At 41.9% G+C, this 25,604-nt stretch overlaps 1 protein-coding gene and 1 non-coding gene across 3 annotated transcripts in view; one reads left to right on the forward strand and one right to left on the reverse strand.

Moving 5' to 3' along the window:
• GRHL1 (grainyhead like transcription factor 1) overlaps positions 1–25,604 on the forward strand; it is a 48,328-nt gene that overhangs the window by 4,382 nt on the left and 18,342 nt on the right. For both annotated transcript variants that reach the window (XM_045549023.1, XM_045549021.1), the window contains exons 3-8: positions 1,964–2,034; positions 3,274–3,664; positions 4,706–4,782; positions 6,552–6,708; positions 6,901–7,012; positions 7,967–8,061. In XM_045549023.1, coding sequence (XP_045404979.1) covers positions 1,964–2,034; positions 3,274–3,664; positions 4,706–4,782; positions 6,552–6,708; positions 6,901–7,012; positions 7,967–8,061 — 903 coding nt within the window. The remainder of the gene's footprint in view (positions 1–1,963; positions 2,035–3,273; positions 3,665–4,705; positions 4,783–6,551; positions 6,709–6,900; positions 7,013–7,966; positions 8,062–25,604) is intronic.
• On the reverse strand, positions 23,774–23,904 carry LOC123637635. The gene has a single exon (XR_006734990.1). It is a non-coding gene; the product is annotated as a small nucleolar RNA SNORA33 (small nucleolar RNA).

Here is a 25,604-nt window from a genome sequence, read left to right on the forward strand (position 1 = left end):
TCACTACCTTCATAAAGACAGGAACTTTTCAAGATTCTCAGAAGCGCCTTAATGACAGTGCCTACTTATGGATATAATATATATTTTTCACAGCTTATTTTTGCTGTATTTTTGTTTTGAAAACTTTCAAACCTACAGAAAACTTAAAATAACAGGACACTAACTCCTGAATACCTTTACCTGATTCACCAATTGCTTGTGTTTCATGACATTTTGGCACTGTGTTTTTTTCCCTGAGTGTAAGAAATACAGAGAAAAAAAAAATCAAAGAGGATTTTGATTATCAAAATTGGGGTGGTAACTCAGCAAAACATTTAATTATTTCCTGGTATGATGCCATATGTCCAACTCGTGTTTGAGGGATTCAAAGGTTTTTTTTCCTTTGAATATGAACAGAAACTTGTATAATACCTAATGATTCTAGAAGAAACCCTTGCCTGGGCAGCACAGCCACGAAGAGTTCCTTTGAAGTAGAATATATTGTATATTTGTTCTTTATGGCTTGTTTTATTGACTTAATCAGTATAAAAACTACAAGTTCCTAAGATGTTAATTATGAAGTTACTTTTTTTTTTTTTGAGACAAAGTCTCACTTTGTTGCCCCAGGTAGAGTGCAGTGGCATCATTGTAGCTCACAGCCACCTCAAACTCCTGGGCTCAAGTGATCCTCCTGCCTCAGCCTCCAGAGTAGCTAGGAGTACAAGCACATGCCATCACGCCGGCTCATTTTTCTATTTTTTATGGAGACAGGATCTTGATTTTGCTCAGGCTGGTCTCCAACTCCTGAGCTTAAGTGATCCTCTTGCCTCTGCCTCCCAGAGTGCTGGGATTACAGGTGTGAGCCAGCTCACCCGGACGAAGTTACATAGTTTTAATTGAAACTTTTGAGAATGGGAGAAAACTGGCAAGTTTAGTGCCAGAAAGACCAATGTAATAAAACTAGTTACAGTGATTGTGTGTGGGGGGGGGGTTAAATAAAGTGTCCTAAAAGTGTTTTACAACGCAAGAGGAGATAAATCCTCATGTCTGTCCATGAAGGGTGACAATTTTAGTAGTACTTGTTTGTCAGGGTTCTTGTGATAAGTGTAAATTTATTTTCTTTTTTAAATGAAATGAATTATTTGTTTCAGTTCTTTGGTTGTAAGCATTAGTCATTGTTACATAATAACTTTGGTAAAGCTTTAAAAAAGTACATTGTTAATACATGAAACTATTTTGTGCTTAGTGGTGGAACAGGAGTGTAGGAATAGAAGTCTCACATTGAAAACCATTTTCAAGCGTCTTAGCCATTTTGGAGTGCATGTGGGGGTTAAGTCTCAGTTCGGCTGATGTCTACAGGACATTCACTAATGTTTGTCTACTTTTCACTTCCCTTGCAAAGAAAAGAAGAATCAAAAAAGAAATAGAACAAACTTAGTTAGATTTGACCTTGGGATAAGTGGACATATGAATCCCAAAGGATCTGAAGACTTTTATCACATGAAGCCAGCATTTGGATCTTGGAAGAAATGAACTGTTAACATGGCTGTTGCTTTTGTTTTTGCATTTGATCTGAAAGGAGAGTAGTAGGAAAGAGCAGTGAGCAAGTTGGAAGAGCTCAGTTGTGTTTTCAGCAGCTCCTTCTCTGTTATACTTTGTAGGTAAATGGGTAAAACCAGGGCAGAGGTATTTCTTTTAAGAGATGAAACCCAGACTCCAATGACAAAGTTAATTTGTGATGCTCTGAGTTTATTTGACAACTCAGTCGCTTTTTACATATCAACCAGATTGGTGACCAGATTGTAAGCTCCTTGAGGGCAGACACTGTCTTATTCTTTGTGTGTCCCTGGAGCCCAGTGTTTGGTAGGAAACCAGTAGATAAATGAATGATCAAGTTTACTGAAAAATAAAAGGCTATATCTTTGGGTGAAGTATACTTTGCTAGATAAGAAAAAAATTCTTTTTGTGTGTGTTTATACGTAAGGTTCCAAGAGAGAGAAGGTCTTCAACAGCAAAGCCAGATGTTGAGCACCCAGAGCCAGATCACAGCAAAAGGTAATGTTTAATTTATCATGGCATAAACTAGTACACTTGAAAAATGACACATTTCTGTAAAAACAAAATGGGGATTTCTTTAAATGAACAAACACTAGAGGAAGAGATAGGAAAGTAGGACTCTTAATATCTAAATTCAGACTTCATCAGTGATTTCCCTGTGTTGCTCTGATTTGATTCTGTCACTCTGAGACGTTACCTGTTTCCTTGGGCATAGTATTAATAGTTGCCTTTTCTAAAAAAACTGAAATCACTAACTTTCTCCTCCTCCAAAGGGATGTTTTTAGTAATAACTTAAGTATTGCTCATTTTTCTTCCAGGTCCTCTTAAGGAGGTTGTGGCAGTGTCGGGGGGGGTCCATTAAAAGTATTAAATACCAATGACTCTTGAATAACTGCCTGAGTAGAACTTAATAAAATAAGTTACATTGTATTCAAACTCCTGTTGAAATTATTTTTGAAATATTTTGGGTTAAAAATTTTTGGAAAATTTAATTAAGGCTCGACTTTATAGCCACAAAAAACCTTTTTTTTTTTAAAGATACCTGTTTAAATAGCCCAGAATATTTATTAAACCAAAATTAATTTTATGCAGATATATCTACTGTACAATGTAATAATAGGTTTTCTTTTGGTGAAAGAGAAACCCAAGTAGCATAGGTATTAGGAAAAGTGGTGGCCAGATAATAACAGTTCATAGTTCTTGAACACTGTGTCAGGCATTATTGTACACAGTTTAACGTATCATCTCATTTCAACCTTGTAAGGACGCACACTGCTGTTATCCCCATATTACAGATGAGGATTTGGTTGCAAAGAGATGAAGTAACTTTGCTCTGGGTGACAGAATTTGATCCAAGGCAGTCTGACTCTGCACTTCAACCCGAACTGATCAGATCATGTTTGTAGCTTCAGGCTTCTAGTTAAAATATGGTAATTTTTTTTAAAGATTATTGAAAATCAAGCTTATTAGAGGAGAGCTCTGAGTCCTCAGTATTTCCAATGAAATTTTCCGTATTACTTTTGGATTTTACTTGATCTGTAGCTGTAAAGTCTTTTTTTCTTTCTCTAGTCATGGGAGGTTGTACTGTTTTCTGTTTAGCTGGCTTTTACCAAGTGTAATATTGCATAGGACCCAACCACCCAATGCCAAAACAAAAACTAATAAAAGAAATAAAAATTGTCAAAGAACTGTGTCAGCATCAAGTTTGAAAATACGGGTTTTCTTTTTTTCTTTAAGAAATAGCATACCAATAGTGACTGAGCAGCCCCTCATTTCTGCTGGAGAAAACAGAGTACAAGTACTGAAGAATGTGCCATTTAACATTGTCCTGCCCCACGGCAACCAGCTGGGCATTGATAAGCGAGGCCACCTCACAGCTCCTGATACGACAGTCACGGTCTCCATAGCAACGATGCCTACCCACTCCATCAAGACGGAAAGCCAGCCACATGGCTTTGCTGTGGGCATCCCTCCGGCAGTCTACCACCCCGAACCCGCCGAGCGTGTGGTAGTTTTTGACCGGAACCTTAGTACTGACCAGTTCAGCTCTGGTGCTCAACCCCCAAATGCTCAACGGCGGACTCCAGACTCGACTTTCTCAGAGACCTTCAAGGAAGGCGTTCAGGAGGTACAGGAAACAAAAACATCTTCCCCAGACGGCTGTGTGTTTGTATAAGTATTGGGTTCCACCTTTTCCTTGTTATGTAAGCTTGAAACTCAGCCTGAAGTGAATGGATTAGGAATAAAAGATTTTTTTTTAAGAGAAAAGGCCCATGGGTATAATTTGTAAACTAAATCTATAAAACCAGAAATTATTATGAAGGGCACATGGCTAATCTTACCAGCAGCTGAGTTAACAATTATGATTTCAGCTAAGTGATTTGCAGGATAAAGAGAAAGAGAACCCTGCACATAATCTTCCATTGACAATAGATGGATTCACATTTTCAGCGTTTGTCCTAGACCAAAGCAAGCTTCCCTGCAACTGGTCTTAATATAAAATGATTCATTGTGTCTTTGGTGCTTCTTGGTTGGTAGTGTAGTCAGGGACATGGGTAGACCACAAAAGTATATGAAATTTACAAAGTAATTCCAAATAGTTCTGAAGGTTTTATGATGAGGAATACCTCACTCAGATAAAAGTTAGGGACTGAAGGTCTCTGAAACCGGGTTTAATGTCTCGATGGGGGAGAAGAGCATTTGTCTCTGCTTAGGAGTAGAATAGTAGCCTTTCCTGAGAAAATGCACCCAATCCATCCAGCCATGGAGTGAACTTGATACTGTATCTTAACTTGGTACAATGATAGGGTGACTCCAAAAAGTCATGAAATTTTGGTTGTAGATTGTGGAGTTTGAACAAAATTGGGATATGTGAGAAAGATGGAAAAGGGGGGTAGTGAGTCCCAAGCACTTGGTGGGTGCCCCTACACATAGGTTGTCCTGATTTGCTTGAGTGGTATATACAAGTGGATGGTTTCTTTTTTAATTTTCTTTTTCTTTTTGTTAATTTTAGAAAATTTTTGTAGATTGAAACTTTTTATTTGAAAATGAAAATCGAATGGGTAGTGGGTTGCTGTAGGCCACATCTGTTCATGCTGTACAAGACCTTGGTCTGTAGTAACGATGGTAACCAGTTAAATAGTTGTGGCTCATTACATTGATATTTCAGGTTTTCTTCCCCTCGGATCTCAGTCTGCGGATGCCTGGCATGAATTCAGAGGACTATGTTTTTGACAGTGTTTCTGGGTAATAGTTGCCTTTTAATTTGACTTTTAATTCGCAGCTTTTATGGCTTACTCCTTTTTTGTTAATTTGATATTGATAAATCAGAGGTGGCTTTAGCGGGCTTTCACTTTTATCTTGCTATGTTTACTGTGGTAATATCTTGGGTAGAGGACATCTGCCTCAGTGCATTTAATTTTGAACTTTGTTTCAAGTCTCCTTAATTCTTGGTGTCGGTGCTTTTGCTTTCCTTTGGTTTCTTTATGTGATGGTAGTGGAGTGGAGTCTAACGGGAGTAGGGGATTAAGTTGGTCTCTGAGGTCCTTTCTGTTTCCAAAACTGTATAATTAGGTGAGAATTTAGGAGTAATGTCAAATGAATAAAGGCTTTTTTATTTTTATTAGCCTCACTAATGATAAAGTAAATAAAGTTGTGTTTTTTCTGACTTGACAACTTCTTTTTAGCCTCACAAAATTGTATCTCTGGGAATATGAATATTTTTCTAATTTAATTGGAACCCCTTCAGATTTTTAAAAAGTCTAGGGTTTCATTTTATAATTTTTGCTTTGTGTGGTTTTTTACATGTGTTCTATTTTGCAGTAGAAATTTTATTTTTGAATTCTAGCATTTTATGGGAATTAGAGAGCTGCCTCAAGGTTCATGAGTCACAAACTGAAATGCCTTTAGGGTTTAGGATAGGGGTCAGCACACCTTTTCCTGCAAAGGGTCAGGTAGTAACTCCTTTAGGCTTGGTGGGCCATACAGCCTCTGTATGTTTTTGCAACTACCCAGCTTTGCTTTTGTAGTGCAAAAGCAGCCATAAATAATACATAAAGAAATGGTGTGGCTGTATGCTAATAAAAGATTTATTTACAAAACTAGATGTAATTTGCTGACCCCTGGTCTAGGAAGGCTATTAAATAACTTTAGTGGCACATATGGGTGGTAGCATTAGATAATGGGTAATAGAATTGTGGAGTGCCCATCTAAAGACATTTAAGTTACAAATAGAAACAACAAAAAAATGTTGTGGGCCAGGCGTGGTGGCTCACGCCTGTAATTCTAGGCCGAGGCGGGCAGATCGCTCGAGGTCAGGAGTTCGAGACCAGCCTGAGCAAGAGCAAGACCCCGTCTCTACTAAAAATAGAAAGAAATTATCTGGCCAACTAAAATATATATAGAAAAAATTAGCCGGGCATGGTGGCACATGCCTGTAGTCCCAGCTACTCGGGAGGCTGAGGCAGTAGGATCGCTTAAGCCCAGGAGTTTGAGGTTGCTGTGAGCTAGGCTGATGCCACGGCACTCACTCTAGCCCAGGCAACAAAGCGAGACTCTGTCTCAAAAAAAAAAACAGTGTTGTGCAGGCCAAATTGAATTTAATTAGAGGACTACCAACCACCTGTTTGCAAGTTCTGCTAGATAAATACCAGATTGGCAGCTTGTGAAGGTTTCCTTCCCAAGTCCTTTTCATTTTTGATATCTTTAATATACTTAGCCCCAAAACATCTAATTGTTAGTATCCATCACATCATAGAAATTCTAGTTGGCAATTTGTAGTCCCACATCTGAGAGATTTCAGAATTTATAGTTGGTAAGACTTTTGTTTCAGATTTCATTTATCATGAAAAAGTAGCAAATGCTAGTTATAATATGGTGTGGTCAGTTGGATGTTTCCTGGCAGTCTGCTGTCTCAGTACATCCACACTGAAGCATTTCCAGATTGTATTAAAGTATATGGATAGAAACCTTCCAATAAAGTGGATTAGAGATATACGACTTTTTTGGTCCTTTAGGAACAACTTTGAATATACCCTAGAAGCTTCAAAATCACTTCGACAGAAGCCTGGAGATAGCACTATGACATACCTGAACAAAGGCCAGTTCTATCCTGTCACCTTGAAGGAGGTGAGCAGCAATGAAGGAATCCATCACCCCATCAGCAAAGTCCGAGTAAGTTGTGCTCTGAATTCTGTTCTCTAGGAAGGCTAGTCCGAGCCTAATATTTCCAGGTCTGAAGTAGATCTGAACGAAGGCCTAAAATTACAGTTTTAAGCCTTATTTGTGAACTATGATACTAAATAAATTTTCCAAAAGATATTCACCCTGTAGTGTCTTTACATTGCAATGCGTTCTCTCTCACAGAGTGTGATCATGGTGGTTTTTGCTGAAGACAAAAGCAGAGAAGATCAGTTAAGGCATTGGAAGTACTGGCACTCCCGCCAGCACACGGCCAAACAAAGGTGCATTGACATAGGTAAGCCGCCAGGAGCCTGCTTCTGTTCCCAGAGGTGCAAGCATCCAGTTTTCTAAATCCAGTTATTTTTGGCAGTAATCAACTTCCTGCCGAAAGCATTTGAATTTTTATGCCAGCCACTAATCTGTTCCAAACACTGTCCTTGGCCTCCTGGAACCAGTGCTCTCACCCCGACTTCCTTCACAGGACATGTGGCCAGGCAGTGGCTTCTCATAGGAGGCTGGGGCCAGAAGCCATATGGCCAGCTAACGTGACAGTGTCCCCACTTTTCAATGGGCCATTTTTGGGGAGGGTAATGTCTTGTGTAAGAGATTCTGATTATTATTTGGTGATGATGATACGATGGAGACAAAAACAAATAAGTAAAAGAAAGTGCTGCTGATGTGCAGTTGCCTAAGTCTTCCCTAGTCATCTGCTGAACAGTATTGCTAGTCTCTTGCATCTGCGAATAAACCCAGAGATGCATCACTTGAGGTGTAACAGCAAACCCAAGCAAATCTGTAGTCATTGAAGTAGCTTTCTGTCTATTCTTATTGTTTATAGGGTTTTCATATAAAACCATTGTCTGTATCACAGATGGCTGTTAATGTCAATGTTACTTTTTTTCTTTACCTTTTGTAATGCTCATGTTCTCTTTTCAGAAGAATTAAAACTGAGTTCTAATCTTGGTTCTGCAGGCTACTTTTGTGACCTTGGGACCATTATTTAAACTTTTTAGACCTAAATTTCTTAATTTTGATATAATGGGATTGAATTAAATATATCTAAGCTTGCCTTTATTACAAAAATTCTGTGATTCTTTTATTTTTTGAACTTTTTTTAATGCAACAAAATATCAACTTAAATTGTCCAGAGGTGATGATAACAAAAATGGAATCTTACTTTGAGCTGCTGTAATCTCATGTTGAAACTAAAAATCCTGAATTTCTTTTTCTTTTTCATCACTTCCTATAGCTGACTATAAAGAAAGCTTCAACACCATCAGCAACATTGAGGAGATCGCTTATAACGCCATTTCCTTCACCTGGGACATTAACGATGAAGCAAAGGTAGGTGATGGAGCCGGTTCTGTGTCTCCAGCTGTTGGAGACGTGGGAGGAGCCTAATTATTTGACAACTGATTTCTTAATGATGGTTTAATGTGTTTTCATTCTTAGATGTTATGAAACTACCCTTTTCCCCTTTGTAGCCTCCTCCAGAACAGATCATTTTTGTTGGTGTACTTCAACACATGGAATCCACCTGCAAACTTCAGTATGGAGGTGGACTGTGCCGCTCCTCAGTGCTTAACCTTGAGTCTCACTCCTCATTTGCTTCATTTCCTCGTTTGCAAAGTGGAGTTAATACCTGCCTCCTCCCTCAGTTCTAGGATGATGCAAGGATGAGTGAAACCGTGCCTATCAAACTGTTGGAGTTTCTTCAAAAAAGGCTCTCAAATACAAGTTACCATTAGCAATACTCTCTTTCTTATGGTTACCTTGTGACTGCAACTCAGTGCCAAATTTTCCTATCTTGGGCTTTTACAATTGAGGAATTGCCTCCAATTCAGATGGTCATTTGGGTAATTCTAATTGGAGATTTTTGTGCCCTGTAAGTCCTTTCTGCCTCCCGCAGCATACTTCCCTTTTAGTATAATTGCTCTGTTCACCAAATTATTAGAGTTCTGCTATCTATTCCTTTCTTTGGATTGCTTTAAAAATTGGGAGCTCAAGAAACACAATAGAAACAAGTTATTTTTTGGACAATTGTTAAAATAAGGTTAATCTTTAGTTTTTGTTGCAATATTAGGGATATTGTTCTGTCAAGGACCCAATACACAGTGATGTTCCGCGTTCTATCCTTTTTCAGCCTCTCCTTTTTATTTTTTCTTTTATGCATTCAACAAGAATTTTAGTAACTTACGGGATAAGACACCGTATTAGGTAGGTGCTGAGTGTTAGAGTTTTATCTTATACTGCCTGAGATTGCTTTTAAAAATCATATGACTGAGTTCTTAAGAGTCATGTTAAGCTTGTATTGTATTTGCTTTGTTTTCTTGTTGTGGTCGTGTCCAAGGCAAAAGTGTGTCTTTGAGACTGCAGGATGTAGTCGGTTGGGCCCACCAGCCTGTGAGGAGTCTTGGGTGATTGTAACTGCACGCGGGTTTTCCTGCCGGTCACCGCGGCACACGGCGCCAGCAGGCTGCTTTGTCCCGAGTTTGGCGCTTGGTTAAGCGGTGAATTCACTGCTGAGGAGCTACTTGTGGAATGATAAACTTTCCATCTTACATAGTTACTAGTACAGTTATTTTGAAATTAAATATCCCAGTAGGACTCGGTGCACTGGTGCTAAGAACAGTCCATAAGAAGAGTTGGTCCTGTGCCTTTCAGATGCTTGTGTTCTTAAAGCAAACGGGAGCAAGACTTCCTGGCTGCCCCTGGGGACTAGCTGAGAAATGAGGCGACGGCGATGAAGGGCGCACAGGCCTGAGTTTGCGTTTTTTTTTTTTTTTTTGAGACAGAGTCTCTCTCTGTTGCCTGGGCTAGAGTGAGTGCCGTGGCATCAGCCTAACTCACAGCAACCTCAAACTCCTGGGCTTAAACGATCCTACTCCCTCAGCCTCCCGAGTAGCTGGGACTACAGGCATGTGTCACCATGCCCGGCTAATTTTTTCTATATAGATTTTTAGCTGTCCAAATCATTTCTTTCTATTTTTGGTAGAGACAGGGTCTCACTCTTGCTCAGGCTGGTCTCGAACTCCTGACCTCGAGCGATCCACCCGCCTCGGCCTCCCAGAGTGCTAGGATTACAGGCGGGAGCCACCGCGCCCGGCCGAGTTTGCGTTTTTGACTTGTCTGTCACCTTGATCAGCCCCTCAGTTCACTGGCTCAGCTTTTCCCCCTCGTTCCCCCTAGAAAATGTAGAAGTCTCTAGTGGCCAACTGGTTCCTTTGTTGGGGTGTTGTCAGCATTAATAGGCACTTGTCAGAGGCTCGGAGATCTTGGCTGAAAGGCCCTGCGTGTGGGCAGCGTGCGTGGTGTGTGTGATGTGTCACGGCAGGGCGGCAGTGGGAAAGCCAGGGTGACGGCAGGGATGATGGCAGGTTTCATTTCGGACACCTGCAGCGTGCTTGTCGTGGAGAGAAATGTTGTTGGAGCGTCTTAAGTAGGCTTAATAGCGTCGCTAATTGATGTAGGTAAATTCAGTTTCATTTCCTCTTCCAGACCCCCAGCACTGATGTGATTCCGAGCCTTCGCCTGCTCCGCTCCCGGAAGGGTGTTGAGCCCTTTCTTAATGAGGCTGCTGCCTTTTGAAGCTGATATCAGGCATCAGCTTCAAGTGTGTGTTGCAATTAAGTATCTAGATTTTTTGCTTTCCCTGGCCAAGTTGATGTTTTCTGTTTTTATACTTAGAGTAATTAATGCCTCAGGGCAGCTAGAGTGAACAAGTATACATGCAGAATCCTGTATAATTGGTTTCTTTTCAAAATACTTTTTTCTGAAAATATCTACTGTCTTTGCCTACTTTCTGCTCTCATTTAGGATACATTTGTTGATTTTTTTTTAATTTTTAAATTTATAATTGGTACATGATGTTAGAAATATTTATGGGACATTTGTTGATTCTTAATTCCAGTTCCTTTTCCTCCACAGTCATAGGGGTCTACTGGAGCCATGTGGCATTTCCTCCCTGCTCCCCTTTTTAATGTTTACCCTTTTGGCCAGGCCAGGATGAGTGAAGCCAGAACTCTGGCCCGGTATCAACATCTGAATCTTATCAGTAGCTTCTGCTTTTCTCTTTGGAGGTGACACTATATTGAGGACATATTAGGTTGAACCCTACAGGTCTTGGATTGTATTCCACTTTGGGAAAAATACTTCCCGGGCTAGGACTCATCTCATGCAACCCCCGTGCACACCCTGGTCATCAGCATAAACATATGCCTGCCATCGCCACGGGAACTTTAAGAAGTTGTGGAACCTGGCCGGTTGAGGTGGCTGACACCTGTAATCCCAGCATTTTGGATGTACAAGGTGGGAGGATTGCTTGAGGGCAGGAGTTTGAGACCAGCCTGGACAACATAGCAAGACCTTGTCTCTACAAAAAATAAAAAAATTAGCCAGGTGTGGTGGTGTGTGCCTGTAGTCCCAGCTACTCAGGAGGCTGAGATGGGGGGATCACTAGAGCCCAGGAGTTTGGGGTTGTAATGATCAATGATTGTGCCATGGCACTCTAGTCTGGGAGCCAGAGCAAGACCCTATCTCAAAAAAAAAAGGTTATGGAACTTGTGAAAAATCATTTGTTTCCAAAGCGGTGAAGGAGAAGGAATTTGCTATGAAAAGCAGAAATATCTTAGAAACTGTCCCCCAGGGGGCACTGATCTATCTACTACGTAGACCTATTTTGTTCCTTTTTTTGTTCTCTCATAAAATTAGAGAGGTGGGGTAGTTAGGTGTCTTTTAAAGAGTCAGAAGCATCTGGACAGGTTAAAGTTCATCAGCCATTCATGTTTCGTTGTGAAATAACTGAATCAGATTTCCTCTTTCCTGATGCACAGCTGAGGTCAGCTGCTTGAGGTAATTTTGGCAGGGAGAAGAGCAATTGCCATTGAAGCAGTGAAAGATGGAGCTCTGCTAAGGTGTGGAAGTTTTGAATTTGTAGGGCAGGACGTGAGGGCACTGGTCACCTGGAGAAGAGAGGACCAGGAGACGGGCGGGGTGCACACAGCAGGGCAGCGGCAAGATAGACGCACACTCAGCCCTGTCAGCGTTTTCTCCAGGGCCAGCTGTGCATCTCTGCAGGAATTCCGACCTTCATCCAATGAACACCTGAGTGCCAGTGTGTTCAAGGCACTGTGCTGGATCCAGGCTACTAATGCTAGTACTGGAGTTCAGGTAGATTGTGAGTTACGTGGGCTTTTGTGGGCCTGAGATCCTAAATACGACATCATGATTTCCACGGAAAAATGTGTTTATACCACTTTGCAAATGAACTTTGGGGACACAAACAATTTATAAAGTGGGGCTCTCTGTTCTGCAAGTTTCAGTATTTTCTAAACCAAGTGAGTCATTCTGAGTAGGCTGCACCTCTTGGCCCAGAGTTTTAATTTCTTGCTTGGGTTATAAACCTTAAGAGTTTATAACAACATTGAGATTCAGTTAGTGATATGAAGTAAGGACCTCTCAAAGCCTGAAGATCTAAAATAAATAGAAGGAAAAGAAGTTACAGAGAGAGAGAGAGAATTAAGTGCTCTGAGTGCCTGTTACACAGTAGGTGCTGTGCTCAGGGGCCTCACCTGTGTTCACTCAGTGAGGCCCTGCCACTGCCCAGTGTCCGCAGAGCAGCGCTGCGACCTCCAGATGGTTTTGTGTTTGCTGCTCGTCGTCAGAACGAGGCCTTCTGAAGAGGCCAGAGTCTAGCCCTCGAAGTGGGTAGGAAGTGTTCTTGACAGGGGAGATTATTTAAAAGCATAAGAATTCTTATTAACAAAGCAATGTTATGGACTCACTAATACAAATTCTTCCAGTAGAAGAGCCCTTTTTCTAGTAAGAAATAATTTACTTTGCTTGTTGGATGAGTAACGTCTAAATACAGAGGAGTGGGAATAATAAACTGAAAAAGCAGCCGTGTTGGAATCCAGTGAGAATCGGGCAGGCGACTCGGAGGGAGCAGATAATCCAGGGACACGAGAGAAAGGAACGTCTGTTGGTGGGTTGGGAACATCTTTGGTAGAGCTAATTGGACCGTATATACTACAGCTAGCATGGCAAGAAGGAAAACTGCTGTGGTCAAAGCAAAGCTCATGATTTCTTTGGCCATCTCTGTGCAGGTGTGACCGTCGTGAATAGGAAGCAGACTTCTAAAGGATGCCGTGAATCCCAGGAGACAAAATACCTAGCTGATGGGTTTTTTCTAGTGGTAACAGCTAAATCCTTGTGTCTAAGGTAGCTGTTGTTGCAGCTGCCATTCACACATTTCATTTTCAAAATAGTAACAGCAAAGAGCTTCCTGTCAGACAGGTGCCAGCTCCCTCTGGAGAAGTAACGGCAGGGAGGTCCTTAGACGTGGGTCTGATTTTGTTTTACTGTACTGTGTGTTCCATGGCTTAAAATGCCCTGGAGATGTGGGCATTTCTCCTGCAGTGCCGCTGTGGGAGCTGGTGGCTTTCTGTAAGTCTTTATTGCACCTTCAGAGGGAAGCTCTTCGGCCCAGTTTGTGATCGTGTCGCTTACGGGCAGATGGAACTGCATCCCTTTCTTGGTGGCGTGACCTTATCTCTGGCCGTGACAGAGCCAGTTTCCGCACACTTGTCTCTTCCCGGTTCCGCAGTGGCAGGGGTGGTCAGAGAGAGCACAGAATCAGACCCTCCTGCTCCCTGGGAAACCCTGTCAAATAAGACTACTGTGCATTGACTTTTTATTATCATCTGTCAGCTATACGAAGGCATTCCAAGGCACTCGCAAGGGTAGTCCCTAAGAGCCAAATGGTTTATGTCATGGAAGGCTCGTGTTACGAAGGAAAGAGGATTAAAATGGAATTTGGAGCCCAGATGGAGTACCAAGGAGCTTACCATGAGGGAGCCGAGTGGGTGGAGCTTTGGTATCTGTCCCTTTTGTCTCCTTGTCCCAGTGAAAGCACGTGGCTTTCCTGGCGAGGATTATCAAGGCTTGCAGAGTTCATTCTGTAAAAGGGGTGGAACCTTTCTGGCAACTTGAACTTAAGACTTTTTGTGTGTGCTTGTGGGATGCAGGTTTATGGGTTTAATAACAGTTTGTTGTTTTGTCTAAGCATAATATTTGGAATTCGTTGTGAGAGTAATTTTTAATTTGTTTGGACTGAACATATTGCTTGCATTTATAGGGATTCCATTCTGGTGAAGCATCAGTCAAGTGTGCCATTAAAATAAGGTGTTGCCGTGTTTGGTTCCATTAAGCAGGGACAGGTTTGGTTTGTTTCACAACTTTAAATTTCCAGTGTGAATAGGAGGGAGGAGAGAAGTGAGTCAAGTATTTTACTTGCAATCGCAATTAAATGAAGGCAGGAGATTTAAAACTATAAGTGTGTACTCCCTGGCCTAAATAGAGAAAGACATCAGGAAGCACTGTTACTTTTAAAACAAAGGATGAGAGACTCTTCGAGTCTAGGTGGATCCCAACACTGGCTCGGTTGAACCAGATTATCCGTGTGCTTCTGTCCTTAGACCCCAGAGAAAACTCAAGGTGGTTGTGGAGGCTTCCAAATTGAGAGTCATTCGACTCCAGGGGTTTTCTTTTATGAGGTTTGAAAATACATATTTATTAAAATAAAAAATAAAATCTCTTTGTACCGTAGAGATAGTCATGTTCCTTTATAAGGAATGAATAGTCTTTAAGTTGTAATTCAATCAGTGTTGGAAATAACAAGAAAATTTTCTCGATTGGAAATTTGTGGAGAATGCCTTTCTTTAGGTGATATGGAACAAGTTCTTGCTTTGGGAAGCCGTTGTGGGTGTGATCGTGAGGAGGATTTCTCCCTGAAACGTCCTCTTTTTTTTTTTTTTTTTTTTTTAAGCTAAGTCTGTTCGACTTTTGCTCAAAAGCATTTCAAGGAGTATACTCTGAAGCGTCTGTGCAGATGTAAAATAAAATACATTGAGTCCTGGTGGAACTTTAGAACACACAGGTAACAATAGCACGCATTTATCACGGCACATGCCCGAGGGGAAGGGCCAGGCCGAGCTGTCTCTGATTGGACAGGGACGCGCTTGGCAGCTGAAGAAAGCTTTAGTTCGGTAGTGAAACTCGCATCTTGTGAAACGGGTTTCAAGCACCCAGGACTACGTAGCCTCTGTCTGTGCTGTCATTTGAATTCGTTTTTCTTTTCTTTTCTTTTTTTTTTTTTTTGGTCAAATTTTCCCCCTTCCTCCACCTTGCCACTGTCAAGAAACAATGAGCTCTGGAGAACTTTCTTTGACAGCTTGTCACCCTAATCCCCCTTCTCCTCGGTCCTTCCTGGAAATTCCATCTAGGGTGGCTTTCTAAATGTGTCATTTCTACCAGTTTTGCTGCTTAGAAACAAGCACAGAGCTCTGACTCTGGCCTGACGGCAGCAGGGCTGTTGGGTAAATGGGCATAGCGATTTCAAGGCAGCCTGGAGGCTTGGGGTTCAGGTCTCTCCAGGTGGCTCTTCCACCTGCAGGGCTCCCAGTCCTTGAGTAAACACAGTGAACGCTCTACATTAATTTAGGGACTTTTCCTTTAGCTTTTCCTTTTAAGGGGAAAATAGCTTGTAATTAGAACTTTTGGTTGGAAGTCAGCTGCCTGCCTGGTCCCCTTTTCTGACCCACAGGCCTACTTGTCCTGTTCTGGACCTGGTGAAGGTGGAATGTGGTCTGTGTTTGCCTTGTGTCGCACCTGCACCCAGTTCTGCATATTTCAGAGTAAACATTCTACTTATTTGGGACAACAGGTGCCAAATCACTTCATCTGCCAAGTGTCCTTGGGTTCAGCAGGTCCTGCTTATAGGATCTGACGGAGGGAAGGGAGCATGCAGGTACTTCCAGATCATTCTTTTCTCTCCTCCCTCTTTATCTCCATGACTTTTCCCCTGGCTCCCTGCGCTCTGCAGAAACCAAGACCACGTGTGGGCGGTGTGGGAAGGCGGCAGTGTGGCAACAGCCAGGCTGCTGACTCGGCCTTGTTGTTCTTCAGGGAAACGCCCCACGTCGATGTGGGAAGATTTCAAGTTAGCGCTTCTCTCTTCCCACATCCCTGGCCTCCCCACCCCCTCCTGCCAGGTCTGTTGCCTTGGTGGGCACTTGGTAGTCTGGGAAATAGCACCAGTGCTGGTTGTCACTTGAAGTCTTCCTATTTGTGGCTAGCCTCCTGCAGTGGGATATTTCTGTCACCTCCCATCATTAGAGTAGCGAGGAAGTGGGACGTCCAGGATTCTCTGACGAGTCGGTAGTGGAGCTGGGCTCTGCTTCTGAGTTTATGACTCAGTCTCCAATACCTTCTTGGGCTTCATGGATCGATGAAACCTGCACACACGGAGTCAGAAGCGGGAACCAGGGGCTCAGACAGAGCTAAGCTAACAGCATTGGTGTGTGTGTTTGTTTTGGTTTCGGGTAAGGAATGCTGATCATGAATAAGTGTCTGCTGTGTAATGTTCAATAAATATTTCTGGCTAATTAGACTTTAGCCAAGAGTTGGATCTTGAGGTCTCAGTTTAAACTGTTTCCCCACACCACTGGCTTCAGATGGATGTATAACTTCATATACATGTATTAGAAAAATGGTGATTTTGTTCACTTTTATTAGTGCTATTGGACTTGGGGTCAGAATAAACTACATTTTGAACCTCACATTTTAGTGTTGGTTGTCAGGAGGTTTCTACAAAACTGTCTTAGAGCAATCTTTGACTGATTTGGAGGAGAATTAAATTGAATTTTTTTTCTAGTTTTTATATTCAATTTAGTAGATCAGTTGCATTCTAGGAACAACATTATAGATATTAATCTGTATTTGGCTAAGCTGAATTTAAATACTAGAAAGGGTTAAAGTGACACAGGCTCCGAGAGGCAGCTGGGACCATGTCCGAGATGGCTGCAGCTGTCTCTGACGGAGCCACGCCTGCAGCTAAGTCTCGTGACTTATGTGAAGTCAAGTAGGAAGTTTGGCACAGACTAGCTATTTAGTTTGAAATGTAGGGACCTTTAATTTCATGCCTCATGCTCCCAAAACAACCTGCTCAGAACCATGTGTAGGGTCACCTTTTCCCTAAGTGTTTCTACTTCACCAAATGGTGTTTCCATCAGGTGCTTCTCCCGCTTTGCTTTGTGTCTGTCATTGTAGCGGTGTGGCCTCCAGAAAAGGGCCTTGAGGTTGGGGTCAGGAGATGTGGGTCCTGGCTTTGGCTTTGTCACCTCTGTTACTGTGAGTCTTTTACCAACTGTGTCTTTAGAGTAGAGCCTCAACCACAGCTTGGCAGTGTCTCTCTTGAGTTAAATGCTTTGATAGCCAGAGACTATGCACTGTATGATACTCTTGGGAAAGGTGAATGTTTTTAGGCTAAACAACAAGGATACATGTATTTTTGGAACTTAAAACTTTTTCAGTTACCAGCTTTCCGAAGCACCTTCCATAGTTAAATCACTTTTCTTTTTTCTTTTCTTCCTTCTAACAGTTCTTTTCTCGTAATATTTACCAGCAGTTAGAACTCATTTGATTGCTTGAGCCCAGGAGTTTGAGGTTGCTTTGAACTATGATGACGCCACTGCAGTCTAGCCTGGGCGACGGAGTAAGACTCTGTCTCAAGAAAAAAAAAAAAGAACTCATTTGAAACTTTTAATTGGGCATTATAATACACAAATGGGAATATATAATATTGACGCAGAGCGCATTCTCAGCTCTCTAGGCTGATACTTTTGCAAAAGCGTGCTGTGTATACTCTGATTTGCAAAAGCAAAACACCATTCTGCTTTGAAGTTTTTTTCCTCCTCTCATTGTAGACCTAGTTTATTTCACTCATTTCTAACATCCTTCCAGGAAATTCTACACAAGATAATTTATCTACTGCTACTATGTAGAAAGAAGAACTGGCTTACGGAATCATGTTGCAAAGTTTTATCTTCCCTGACTGCACATTCATTCATTCAGCCAGTTTTTCATTGCACTGCTCCGTATAAGCACTGGGAGGATTAAAAAAGTGATTAAAGCATCAAGCCTGTCCTCAGAGGAGATCACACTCTGTATACTGATGATACATGTCATAAGTGCAGTTAAAACATGCTCTGGTGATTTCCAAGGAAAAAGTAGTTTCAGCTAAGGGAATCACAGAAGACTTTGGAACTGTGGAATATTTTTGTCAAGGATGATTGATTGGAACTCTTTTCTTTTTCCTGACATTTCCCCCCACAGCGTAGCTGTTGTGAATTTAAGTGCAAAAGAGGCAGTTGAAACAGCATGGTCCAAAGAGGTGCTTTGACACACAAGGCCCTGACACTGGGTAGTGTGGGAAGAAACATTTGCAGGCCTGTCTCGTGTGCAGCACTAAGGCACACGGGGTCTGAGAGGGTCATGGACATTACCACATCTGCAAATGCAGCAGGAAGCTGTAAATGAAGGGATAACCTATATTTAATTATCGAGTAAAAAGTTGTTTGTTAGGTACCTACAGTTTTTGTAAAGAAAGATGGTCACTGTAGACAGCATTTGAAAGTGTAAAAGTGGACACGTGCAATAGGAAACTGTCATGGCCCGTGACGTGGATTTCTCACAACCTTACCTTATATTATCTCAGGGAGCCTCTAATACCATAATCTTTTCAAAGATAATTCAGGGGATACAAATAGTTTATTTATTCTGCAAATATTTATTTAGTGTTCAGTATGTGTGAAAAACTGCTTGGCATTTTAGATTCTACCCTGATGACCTAGGAATTCAGGTCAGCCTATAGGAAAGATGTGAACACAAATAACTTGTGAACTTGGGCAGTGAGTTATCTAACCTCCAAGCCTTGATATCCTCGTCTATAAAATGGGCCAGAATAGTACCCATTTCATGGGTTATTTTGAGGGCTCAAAGAGCACATTGTAGAGTGGAATAAATGTAGCTCAAAGATCCTAGCAGCATGCAGTTTTATTTGGCTGGAGTTTAAGGATTTGGGGGTCATTCATTCAGGAATCGTGTATGTCTTATTGGCCAGGCACTGCCAAGATGCCCTGGGAACCCACAGGTGAGTAGTACACAACCCAGTTCTTACGGAACTCAGAATTTAGTGGGAGGATTGCTACTCAGTAAACACAAAGGAATGGAACCTCACTTGGCAGAGGATGATCAGTGAAGGTTCCTCAGGTGGCACCTCAATGGAGTACTAAGGGATAGTGAGAACTAGTCCAGCATTCAGGGCCCAGGATGAGCCCGCCAACTTGATGATGTACGAATGCAGAACTGAAAGTCTGAGGCAGGTCTGGTAGGGACCCCATCATGAAGGCCCTTGTGGGCCCTAGAAAGGAGCTTAGACTTCACCTTCTTAATGAGCTTATCTGATACAGCGTATCTAAATCGATCAGTTTCATCACTTAGCTTCTGACTGAACTACTTATACTTTTTGCAACTTTTGACTGATAAATTCCAAGTGCTTTGTTAATGCTTTCTTTTCTGTGAATTAAGAGGATGAAAAATATTTCTGTGATTTCCCTCCACAATTTAAGTCCACTTGCTGAAGTTCACGTATCTAACTACTCTCCTTAGACGAGGCAGTCAGCAAGTTTTATCAGAATTGTGCCTTGGTTTGTGTTGTTAATGATAAAGCCCAAAAGAGCAGGTGAGTTGAAGGTTTATAAAATCCATTCTTAGTTGCTTTCACTGCACCTGCGGGAAGGAATCGCCAACGGTGATCTTTGTGAACATGTGTTTCCTTTTGTCTTTCTCCTTTTTTTCCTCAAGAACTAACATTGGAGAAGTGGCAACTGTGTGGACAGGGTTACTTCCTGGGAGAATCATTATAAATTAGTTCAAGATCTGAGTTCTTGTTGTTTGAAAGCATTTAGAATAAAAATCCATACAGGTTAATCCTTTGATAATGGAAATTAGTTTATTTTGTCATTTTCCTCTCATTCTCAAACTGAGGTTTGAAAACCAAAAAAAAAAAAGTTAAATCTTTTGAAGCATTCTAAGTACGTGAATTCTCAGCCAAGAATGAGGAACTGTCCTTAGAAAAATGGGCTGGACTTTAAAAAGGAATCTTGCAGAGCATCTTCGGCCTGTTCAGCAGTTTGTCTTTGTGGTTAGTTTTTTTCTCTTCTAATAATTTGGGTGGGAACATTAGTTGCTCGTCTTTTGAGACTACTGTTCTACTTAGTTGAATACAATCAAACTTTTTCTCAAAATATGTGGCAAGGCAGTGTGAAAACAGAAACACCATCTTCTGAGTTCTTACAGTTCCATGTCAGAGAGCTCACGTCATTCTGGAGAAGGAAGGTGTGCGTCGTTCCGCCTACTCTCAGACTTCTGAAACAGGGCTTTGTAAGAGTGTGCATGTGCGCGTGTTTGTGTGTGTGTGTGTGTGTGTGTGAGAGAGAGAGATAGAGATAGAGGAGGAGTTGGATGGGTGACCATCCATCTTTTTAACTCTTTCCTCTCTAGGAGATGTTGGAGTTTTTTCTGTAATTACGTCAATGGAGAGTATTTGTCTGCATGGTGAAAATGGTCTGAACACTGTTTTATCCAAATTTGGGCGACTTGGCCTGTTGTCTTGCTCATTCAGGGTTGCCCATTAGGTAGAAACAATCTTTTTTTTTTGTTTTTTTGTTTTTGAGACAGAGTCTCACTCTGTTGCCCGGGCTACAGTGAGTGCCATGGCATCAGCCTAGCTCACAGCAACCTCAAACTCCTGGGCTTAAGCGATCCTCCTGCCTCAGCATCCCGAGTAGCTGGGACTATAGGCATGCGCCACCATGCCCGGCTAATTTTTTCTATATATATTTTTAGTTGTCCAGATAATTTTTATTTCTATTTTTAATAGAGACGGGGGTCTCACTCTTGCTCAGGCTGGTCTCGAACTCCTGACCTCAAGCGATCCATCTGCCTCGGCCTCCCAGAGGGCTAGGATTACAGGCATGAGCCACCGCGCCCGGCTGATAGAAACAATCTTAAGTGTTAAAACTGTGAGGAACAAAATATGCCCACCTTGCTGCTTCCATGGGCCCCTGAGGAGAGCTCTGGCTTGTGTTTCTGCACCTGCCGTCTGGCCTGTTTGTGTGCTGCTGGCTAGAGAGGCTGCCCTCCTCGTGTGAGGATTCCCGGAAGCCAGGCTCCTCCCTGGGAGTTCGCCCCGGTCCCTGAGATGAGTGTCGTTTGTCTGGTGGGGACATGTGGCTCCATGGTGAATGATGCATTCATGAGAAGTACGTGCTGGAGAGCTTGCCAGGAAGTTGCTTACATGGAAAGTGGAAATATTAAATTACAAACAGGAGCTCTACCTCCTCCCTTTTTACCACATTGTGATGATGTAAGGGTAAATGATGTCCACGCAGCTGAGAGAATGGTTTAGATCAGTGGTCACAAACTACAGCGCTCAGGCCAGGCCAGCTAGCTGCCTGTTTATGTAAATAAAGTTTTATTGAGACACCAGTATACCCATTTGTTCACTCATTGTCTGTGGCGTCTTTTACACTGTTCCTGCACAGTTACGTGGTTGCATATGGCCTACACATGCTCAGATATTTACTCTTGCGCGTTTGCAGAAAAATAGTCAACTCCTGGTTTAGATAAGTATATGAAAGGGTATTTTATGTATCTACATTGTACTTCTTAGCCATATTTATTCACTTCTCCCTATGCGTTGTCCTTTTTTTATTAGAAATGTGTGTTAAGCATGTGCTCTGTATCAGGCACCAGAAACAAAGAGATGATTAACATATTGTCTCCTCAGGGAAGTTATAGTTTAGTGAGGAAGACATCACAAGTCATGCCTTGTACTGTAGTTCAGGGTTACAACTTTAACTCTCAGCTGAACACACAAGTTGATCCATAAGTGTAAATCCCATGAAAATCAAACATGAGTAATAAAAGTAAGAAGTAGAATTTAATAGGTTTATAATAGGCTTTTTTTCTGGTTAACATCTAACGAACTCTGAGTACTTGAAGATTTGCATGACCTTGTTGAATAGTAAGGTTGAACAAAATGCTTTAATCTATATCTGTTCATTAAATGAATATTCTTATTTGATAGGGCTGTGCCTCTGTAAAAAATTTTTTTAATTTAAAAAATCCTGATAGTATATATATAAATACAGGTTGAATATCTGAACTCTTTAGAGAAAGGAAACCATGTATTGTGACTTGTTTTAATAATCTCAGAGTTTTGGATCTAAAGGAGACATTTTAGGGATCAAAGTGTGTAAGTATATAGAAGGTTAATCACTTCACAGCAGTGGTTTTATCTTGGCTGATCACTTGAATCACCCAGAAAACAGTCGTGATGTCTAGAACCCACCTAGGCCAGTGAAATCGGAATCTCTAGAGGTGTGGCCAAGGCCTTGGTACGGTGCTAAATTCTCCCAGGTGATTCTAATTCATCCAGGGCTGTGAAGCACAGTTTACAGACGCGCGTCTCACACGCACATAGAACCACCTGGAGGGCTCGCTACCCCCACAGCCTCCCTGAATTTGCTGATTCAGTGAGTTGGGGGCAGGCACAGGGTCTTTGAAAGCCAGTGCTGTGTGAGAATCATAATTTTACGTAAGTTGTTGCTATGGCTACTGTAAATGGCAACCTTACATGACACTTTTAAAATAATATGATTTATAAAAAGTTGATTGGTAAATGTATTGCACACAATTATCACCAGTAAAAAACAGAGTAAGAATATAGGATTCATCCTCTTTCAATATAAATATATAATCATAGGCGTCTGGAGGTTGAAGTGATCTAAAGATCATCTAACTCACCCACCCTTGGACAGGTAAGGACTGTCGCCCAGGGTCAAGGTGCTAGTTAGGACAGAGCTGGGACCAAACTCAGATGCTTTGATTTGCAGACCTGAGCTGCTTCTAGTGGCACATGACCTCTTGCTAGGACAGAACACAGGGGCACATTGCTCCCCTTGCAGCCTCTGGTTGAGGCAAACGTGGCGCCTATGTTCTGTCAGCACCAGCTCGTCCCCTTGGTTGTCCCGCGTGTTCTGGCTTTGGGTCCTGCCGTAAGAGGCCTTGTGAGCGCTGTCCCTGTTTTCCTTTCTTGGGATCTTCAACCCACTGTCCTTGTTCCTCATGTCCCTGGCCTTCCATGCTCATATTCCACATCTTTGTCACTATTTACTAGTATATTTGTGTATTTATCAAGTGGCGTTTTTAAATGCTGAGTTAGGACTGCTAATTTAGTAAATTTATAACTAATAACTAAATTTATAACTAATAAATAACTAATTCAATAAATTAGAAAACTGCCAAGTTTGGAAAGAATGGATTTTTAAATAACAGCAAAATGCATAAAAGGAAGAGATTGCACATAATCATGAACACTAATGAGAGAAGAGCCTTTCTGAAGGCTCTGTATTTATGCTGATCCTGGCATTTGGGTCCTGCTTATTTTTGCTTTGAATAGAAACTTGATACTGGGACAGAAGGGGAGGGTTAGCTTTTGGGTTGGATTACCATGAAATCCTTTTGTTAAGGGAATATCACTTCGGGTTGGGCTTCCTGGAATTGTTGAAGGTAAAGTCTAACTTTCCCAGGCAGCTGTTTTTGAGTTAGGAATTGAGGCACGTGGCCCAGAATGACAGAAAAGTTTAGATTTTTCTATTTGGTTGTAAAATGAAAAATATGGTGGTTTGGTTACTTTGTGTGCTTAGTTGTTTGCATGGACAACTTTCTTATTTTCTTTTTAAACCTAAGTGTGTTCCATAGACTGTCTCCTTACCTCTGATTTGTGATTTATGGATTATATATGAAGTATATTCTTAAAATAGGTAAGAAAAAATACAAAGTCACAGTACAAATTTTCTGTAATGCTGTTGAAATTCACATGTGTCACGTTTTGCGTATATATCTGGATCTACATCTATTAATAGTTTTTTGTTTGTTTTGAGGAACGTGAGCCAAAGTTTTATTTGTTCACTTCTTACATTTGAAGTACTCTTCACTGACATCCTTGGCTTGAAATTCTTTGCTGTAGTGTTTTAAAAAAATTACGTACAATTTCTTAACATTTAGAAAGTCACTAAGTTCTTAGCACTAGTCATAGTGAAGCTTTAATAATTAACTGTGTCTTAAGAAAATGATTCCCATAATTAAAATTTGTTAGAGCCATTTTCAGGGATCTTAACAACTTTAATGTCCTTAAGGCTCGTAACATGGCTTTACTATTGCCAGCTTTTTAAAACTTTCTGCAGAAGCATATTCAGGTAATCAACATTCATTGGCTGGCTTTAGGTCTGGGCATTTTTAAAATTACAGCAATTTGCTTATTTACTGGAAATAAGTTAAATGGAAAGAAAAATCACGGCAGACAGGATAAGGCGCCGTACTGAGTGTCAAAAGAGACAAAGCACAGAGTACAGACCCAGCCTCCTAACTCTTAGTACCTACAGTCTCGCCAGGGAAGGAAGCCCGTGCATCTCAAACGCTGACCAGCCAGGTAGTAAGTGAGAGCCAGGATTATCCAGGGAATCGAGCAGGTGGCAAAGAGGCAGCAGTGTGGAAAGCGGGGAGAGTCCTCTGAGTTCACTTGCTTTCAGCCTCAGGACAACTTTAAACATCTTTCTGGGCTTCGTCTGTAAAAGGAAGATACCAGGGTGGTGGTGCTGATGCACTGAGGTCTCCCGGCCAGCGGTCTGTGTGCTGCGTGAAGGGAACCACGTATGGGGTAGGGCCTGAGCCGGGCCTTTGCACACAGAGGTGGCCAGAGTGGTGGGAGTCGGGGGGGCCTGACTGGACACACAGGGAAGCCAGGAGCAGGAAGCATGCAAGGTCAGGGAGGCAGGAATGAATGTGCAAAGTGCATCCCAGAGACAATGAGGAGACTGTCTGAGATGACTTTTAAATCTGTTAACTTGGACAAAGCCTCAATCTTTTAAGGATGTTTTGGTCTTTCCTGCTTAGGAACAGTATGTAGACTAGAGCAAGGCTGGGAACCCTACTTCAGCATTTTGCATACCTTCCCAAGAGCGTTCTGTGTCCCTGGGATTCTGATTTCTCCTTCCCTTCCCACTCCCTTCCTTCTTGTTCATCTTAATGTTCTTGTCACCCCCCCCGCCCCCCGCAATAACTTAAACTTATCCCCATCTGCATCTTAGCTGGGCCGGTGACACCCAGTGCTACTTGTGGTAGACCTGTTCTTGGGTGTTGGGCCCCAGCAAGTTGTTGACCCACGGTCTAGAAGGAATCTCTGTCTCACTTAAGGGTCTTGGAGATGACAGCATTAGTTTTAACAACCGTAATTCCAGTCATGTCCACTCTGTGGTGCTCTTGCACCAGAAATAAATTCTAAAACTAGCGGAAAGGGAGCTCAAAAACATTAAAAAATCCAGAATGACAAAAATAGGAAGAAAACTGAGCATGTTAATTTGCTGTATTCTGGGCTTCCCTAAGTATTAATAACAACTTCCAGAGTCACATTTATGATGCGACAATTCATTTTAACTTTTGAGAAAATTTACTGGAAGATGAACATAATGGATTTGGAGCCCAGGATAGGGAGAGGAGAGAGTATGGCATCTCCTGATTTCCTCTCTGAAAGAGGAGACTCCTGCCCAGAGAGATTCCCGCCGCCCACTGTGTCGCTGATTCGCAGTGGGGCAAACCTGCTGCCCTGGAAACAGTCTGTGAGAATTCTCGCAGGTGACTAGTGGCTTGAGCACCGACACAGAGAAGAGACTTTTGAAACCCTGGCTTGACAGCCCGAAAGCCTGGTTTGGACAGTTTTCTCCAGCATCGTTCTGTGATTGGCTAGTGGAACCCGTCTCTGTTGCTTAAAGAATCGAGTTTCTCTTTCATGGAAATAGACTCGCCAGCACAACCCCTTCCTGGGTTAGTCTCCTAGGAAGTTTTGACCACGTCTATGCAGAACTTCCTCCATTGAGGAGTGTGTTTATTAGTAGTATTCTGTGATCATTAAATTCTCAGCCTGT

Source organism: Lemur catta, chromosome 4 (genome assembly GCF_020740605.2).
Source record: "Lemur catta isolate mLemCat1 chromosome 4, mLemCat1.pri, whole genome shotgun sequence".
Lineage (NCBI taxonomy): Eukaryota > Metazoa > Chordata > Mammalia > Primates > Lemuridae > Lemur > Lemur catta.